This window comes from Eublepharis macularius, chromosome 4 (genome assembly GCF_028583425.1).
Source record: "Eublepharis macularius isolate TG4126 chromosome 4, MPM_Emac_v1.0, whole genome shotgun sequence".
Classification (NCBI taxonomy): Eukaryota; Metazoa; Chordata; class Lepidosauria; order Squamata; family Eublepharidae; genus Eublepharis; species Eublepharis macularius.
In genome coordinates, this window is record NC_072793.1 from 34,723,857 (window position 1) to 34,729,856 (window position 6,000).

Consider the following 6,000-nt stretch of genomic DNA (forward strand, 5'->3'; position numbering starts at 1 on the left):
TCCTCATAGGCCCCAGTTGTTAGTTACTAATGTCTGTCCACTGCAAAGATTAAAGCGTTTGTGCATGGAACTAAATCTTTAGCATATTTTCACGAAAGTAGGCCATGCTGTGTTTAACTGAGCCTTCTCCCAGGTAAGCATGCATTGGATTGCAAGTTGCAGAACGGGTAAAGATGACTACCTGCCAGGAGGTCAGCCATTGCAAACTATGGTAATACATGCATTCCATGTTCTTTATATTAAAAAAAATCTAATATGCAACATTAGCCTATGTGGTGAAGTGATTATTACTGACTTGCAACTGATCAGAAATCTGGGATGTGGCAAGTTGCTTCATCAGGTGGCCAGATGCTACAGACGAACAGCTTCTAATGGGGTTGCCTGAATATTGCAGTAAGTTACAGCCCCCAAGGACACGGTAAAGTGGCTGCCCGCAGCCAACACCACCCCTTTCCTTACTGTAGCATCTGTCTGTGGGGAGTCAGCTCTGCCACTGATAGCATGTATGTAGGTGGATACACATGTCCATGAGCCTTTGCTATGCATTCTACTACATTTAATGCAGTACAGAATCATCACACTCTCAACAGCAAAGGTTGAATTCTTTTCTAGAAGGCAAAAGCTCAGCAGGCTAACCTGCATCTCACACGCATGGCAAGCCATTAAAGTCTCATCCAAATGGCAAATCAACATGTGGGAATGGAAGGCAGCAACTGTAAACATCAATTAACCAAAGTGTATTGGCCAAACATGTTTAAAACACATTACTGAAATGATTGCCTCCTGCTGTAATTAATTCTGTAGCAGCACAATTGGCAGGCAGGGTGGCTAACATGCCACAAAACAATTCCATTACCCTTCTCATTTTATACCTTGAGAACCTGAGGCAAGCTGACTTGCACAAAGCTGTTTTGTACCTTACATTCTGTACTTCAAAATTAATAGTACAGATCCCTGTATGTGTCTGTGTGGTAGTTAAAAGCATGAGCTATGTACTGGACTGCCCTGTTCTAATGTCAGTCCTAGAACTGATTGTTTTGTTTCAGCAGTTCTTCAACCCCATATTGGATCCTTGCTAATGCTGTCTTTGTAAACTTGTATTCATTTACGCTATGACATTGCTTATGGAAATGTCCTTGACACTGTATGGAAATGCCTGCCCTTGTCCTTGTTACTGATTGTACTAATTTCACACTATGTAATCTGCCTTGAGTCTCAGTAAGAAAGGCGGACTATAAATTACATACATACATACATACATAATGTCCAGCTACTGGGTCTTACAAAGGTAATTATAGTTCATTTTCACCATTAATTTTATTTGGTAGGCGACACAAAGAAAACATTGGTATCACGTGTATTTTATAAAGTGCTGGCCCCCAAGTAAAAGGGGTTACAGTACGAAATTGCCACAATGGCTCAATCCAAGTCTCAATGCTGGTTGTGATGTGTGTCTTTATATTGTGTATGTATATATGACGCACATGACACAGAGAGATACACATATGAAAGAGGATAGCACAGCCCCTTTTACTATCACACTGGGATTTGTTAGCTGAAAATTCAGATGGTACGTTTTTGAAATTCAAAGAATGTATTTGTATATTGAAAATGGTTGAATTTAAAATGAAAGTACACACAAAGAAGTTGCATTTAGATGTATGATTTTTGTGGAATGCCTAAGATGTGAAAAGGGAGGCCAACAGATACTGCAAGCTGAATTTCATGATGAAATTAACTTGGAGTTGGCAGACCCATAAACAGTTTTCTTGTGGCATTTGCCAAGCTCTTTTGGAAATTTGGCATTTGGGTTTCTTGTTTTACACTTGGGCTGATTCCGCACATGTTGGATAATGCACTTTCAATGCACTTTATCAATCGTTTGAGGTGGATTTTTTGTGTGCAGAACAAAAAATCCACCTTAAACGATAAAGTGCATTGAAGGTGCATTATCCAATGTGTGCGGAATCAGCCTTGGTTAACTTTCTTTGGGTTTCAGTTTTGAGTCTAGCCTCTTGCTCATCTATTAGTGCTGGAAGTGAATTTCAACGCTCACTGGGAAACCCCACGCTACTGTATATGAGTGTTTTGTTTAAGGAGCAACGGGACGGGAGTGAACTGTTTTGCCAGTAATTTATGTTTCACCGTACTCCGCATTTTTCTATCTTCCATCTTTCCATCTTCTCTGACCCTGTTACTAGCATACTTTCACAGTGCAACTTCACATACCTACAGTGCTGTAGAAGACATCTAGGGGGGTGGGAAGCGTACAGGTACTTTTTCCAAGGGACTCTTTTGTACTCATTGCAGGACATGGCAGCAGTATGAGCAGTACCAGTGAGCAGCATAGGCATTCACTGCTATAATACTGAGATTGGAAAAGATGAAACAATGCACTTGGTCTCCCCAAATACGCAACTATCTGGAGATGCGCTCAAAGGAATCCTGCAATGTTCTGGTTGATCCAGCGCTATCATCTGGAAATCTGACCTGTTAGCATGGAATCCAGGTGCCTTGGCTCTAGGCATACATTAGTCACTCCATGGAAATTTAGTAACATGCCCCGCCTGCTTTTATCCGTAGCCTTTTGAGAGTTGAAAGGACAATACCCTTCTCTCCTTTGGAGACAGATCAAGATAGGTAGCCGTATTTGTCTGTAGTAGTAGGAAAGAGCAAGAGCCGTTGTTTGAAGAAGTGAGCTGTGACTCACGAAAGCTCATAACCTACTACAAATTTTGTTAGTCTTATAGGTGCTATTGGACTCCTGCTCTTTTCTACTTCTCTCCTATATCTGGCTGCTGTTTTACCCCTTTGCTACATCGCCTAAAGAATACTTTGATGTCTCTGCAAGTGCGGAAGGGTATCCTCTCCACTGAAAAGCAACATCTAACAAAACAGGAGCAACTCCATCTCAAGTTCACATCTACTTCTGGTCCGGACTCGTTTGTGAGCTTTGATGGCTTGAATCCCACTGGGTAAAAGCGCATTGTAATGTGCCTCTGCCTCATTGGCACACTTCAGTGACCCAGTTTTGGGTTTTAACTCCCACACATCAAGAATATAACATATTAGGCAAGCACTATCCTCCCTGACAGCCTTTAACACTCTGTTCCCGCTACAGCCGCATCCTCGTTTGCCTTTTAAGGATTGCACCTTGTTCCAAGTCCCAGACTATACTATGCAAAGCACATCTGCCTTACAAACGTCCAGCTCCCTAAAACTCTGCTTCTTTATGTCACCCATTTATTTTCTCTTTCCTAAAATTGCTGCGTTGTGAGATTTGTGCCCAAGTCCCAAAGGCTTACCTGGTTGCAGTCCTGGGACTGGTGGAAGAATCGAGAGTGGCGTAGTAATGCCCATAGAGGATAATGGAAAAAGTCAACCCGATGAGCAACAAAAGGCACAGCCTCTTCCACCGAGGAGAACCCATTCGGGAAAGTTTGGCGCCCAGGGGAAGAACGGCAAGCAGCAGCCCGCCTCGGCTTCGCAGCGTCCCCCGACCGAGGCGCCGGCGAAGGCAATCAGCGCCAGGCTGCTCCACTCCGGCACGGGGTTGCCGCTTCTGCTCCCAGCTCTTTTGCAAACTTGCTGCCGCCCGCCTCTTCACGCCCGCTCCCGGCTGGAGGAGGGCCCCCAGGGCTCGGCTATTGTGCAGCGCCCTGATAAAGACCTCCTTCTCGCCGCCGCCGCCGCCTCCTCCCTCTCTCGATCTCTGCCCTTCCATCTGTTGATCTACCCGTTGCACCTTCGGAGGATCGCGGGGGGGGGGGGGCGGGCGTGGGACCGACGAGAGGGGAAGCCGTTCGGCGGCTGGTTCAGGCTGGCTTTCTGGGGGCGCCCTTCGGGGGCGAGCGATTAAGCAGTGGTTCCGGCAGCCCGGCGAAGATCAAGTTCGCCATGGGCTCGGGCTTTGGATCCAAGCATGGATTCCGCTTGCCCTCGCGGGATTCGGGCAAAGGGGGCTTTCCTCTGCTTCCAGCGGACAGCCTTCCCGCCCCCTCCAGTTTTAGGCAAGCACACAAACCCCCCTTCTATGTGCTTCTATTACAGCAATATACCACGGGGTATGGACGGGAGAAAGCGCGGGAGAGGCAGAGCTGATCTACCACGTTGCAAATTTGGAGTGAATCCCAACGCCTGAATAAATGGCGGGGCTCTGGAGAGGGCGGGTTGGGGCGCAGTGCTGATTAATTCCCCCTAACGTTCCTTTGGAGAGCTTTCTTTTATACCAAGCAGCTGGCCGGGGTGTGTGTGTGTGTGTGTGTGCGCGCGCGCGCGCGCGCATGGAAAAGCACCTCAGGGTTGCCAGCTCCAGGTTGGGAAATTCCTGGAGATTGGGGGGGGGGGAGTGAAGGCTGGAAAGAGCGGGGTTTGGGGAGGGGAGGGACCTCAGCAGGGTATAATACCATAGAGTCCACCCTCCAAGACAGCGATTTTCTCCAGGGAAGTTTAACTCTATGGCCTGGAGGTCAGTTGTAATTCCAGGAGATCTCCAGCCACCACCTGGAGGCTGGCAACCCTACCACACTCGGTGAGTTTCAGCAGAATCGGTCCCTTCTGTTCTCAGAGGAAATTTGCTCCCTTGGAACTTTGCAGAGGTGCCTTCGGCTGGGCTGTTGCGTAATAGGATTTGCGAATCATCTTTCTGTGTCTGAAAAAGGGTTCGTGTATTTTCTCCTCCTTTTCCATAGCATGAGAAGCTGGGATCTAATGCCAGGCTCAGCCTCAAGTGTAAACTGTTTATAAACATTTATATCCAGTTTGCTCTCACAAAGAATCCAAGGCGGCTAACAACAGATACATTTTTTAAAATCCCCCCGTTTTTAAAAGTAGCATAATAAAGGAAAAATCAGCAGACAAGGAGACAGAGATACTGAGTATCCTTAGGTCATAGATCCAGAGGAGTTAGCTGTTTTAGTTTGTAGTTGCAAAATAGTAAAGAGTCCAGTAGCACCTTTAAGACTAACCAACTGTGGTTCTCAAAAACTTATGCTACAGTAAAGTTGGTTAGTCTTAAAGGTGCTACTGGACTCTTTACTATTGAGTATCCTTACTTTGTCATGTCCCAGAATGCATTCTGCCCCAGCTCTGTCTACCATTGGCTGAAAGCCATTTGGAGTGGTACAGCTAAAGAGGTTTTCAGGGAAAGCGTTTCGGTGCAATTACTAAATAGGTCCTGCAGCATACCACCTCTTCATCTAATCTCTGATTAAACATTTATTTTTAAAAAATATGTAGTTGTTATTGTAATGTTGGAGATATTTATTGCTTTGCAATATTGTTAATTGTCTTAGGAATAAAAGCAGAAAGCACAGGCCTGCCAATTTTCCTTCGCCCCTCAATGAGTAACCACAGCCTCTGCTTCCAGTAGTAAGGACCAGGGCTTCCAGTTCATAGGCGATAGCTTTCAAGCAAGTTTGAGACACAGCACCTTTTTTAGAAAGTAGTCACCAGTTGAACTCAACAAATAACCAAAAATTACCCTAAATTTGTGAAGGTGTTGTCAAGAACTGATTTTGCCCTCAGTTCATGCTCATATGACGCATACTTTTATGTATTCACCCGCCCTCCCAAAGCCTACACATGGAATGGAAAATGAAATTCAGGCAGCTTCTTCAATCTATGTCGGTGGGTTTATGAGAGTGACAACGGCCTTTCATGTTCAGCTTCCCAATTGCCTCATATTTACTCCCACTCAGGTAAAACTTAAGAGATAGTTGCAAATGGGATGCAGAATAACATCTCTATGACACCGGCGTTGTCACATAAAACTAATCCTAAAACACGTAGCACTGGATTAACCATCTAAACTATTATAGTACAGAGTGTCTAGTTAGCACACCAAATCCAGACCATCAGCCTGTGTTTTATGAAACTCTGTTCCTTTTGTGATATAAGAGGAAATGCTAGTTTGTGAAGGAAGATGTTCAGTTTCCAGGCCCCACTGAAATCATTAGATCATCATAACATTTTGTCAGTAGCATAGACTCTTGTCTAAAG

General features: G+C 45.2%; 1 protein-coding gene across 1 annotated transcript in view; it reads right to left on the bottom strand.

The window, feature by feature from the left end:
* Window positions 1-3,668, bottom strand: part of ST6GALNAC2 (ST6 N-acetylgalactosaminide alpha-2,6-sialyltransferase 2) — a 44,695-nt gene extending 41,027 nt beyond the window's left edge. The window contains exon 1 of the mRNA XM_054978777.1: window positions 3,306-3,668. Within this exon, the coding sequence (XP_054834752.1) occupies window positions 3,306-3,430 (125 nt within the window). The 5' untranslated portion in view covers window positions 3,431-3,668. The remainder of the gene's footprint in view (window positions 1-3,305) is intronic.
* Window positions 3,669-6,000: the final 2,332 nt, after the last annotated feature.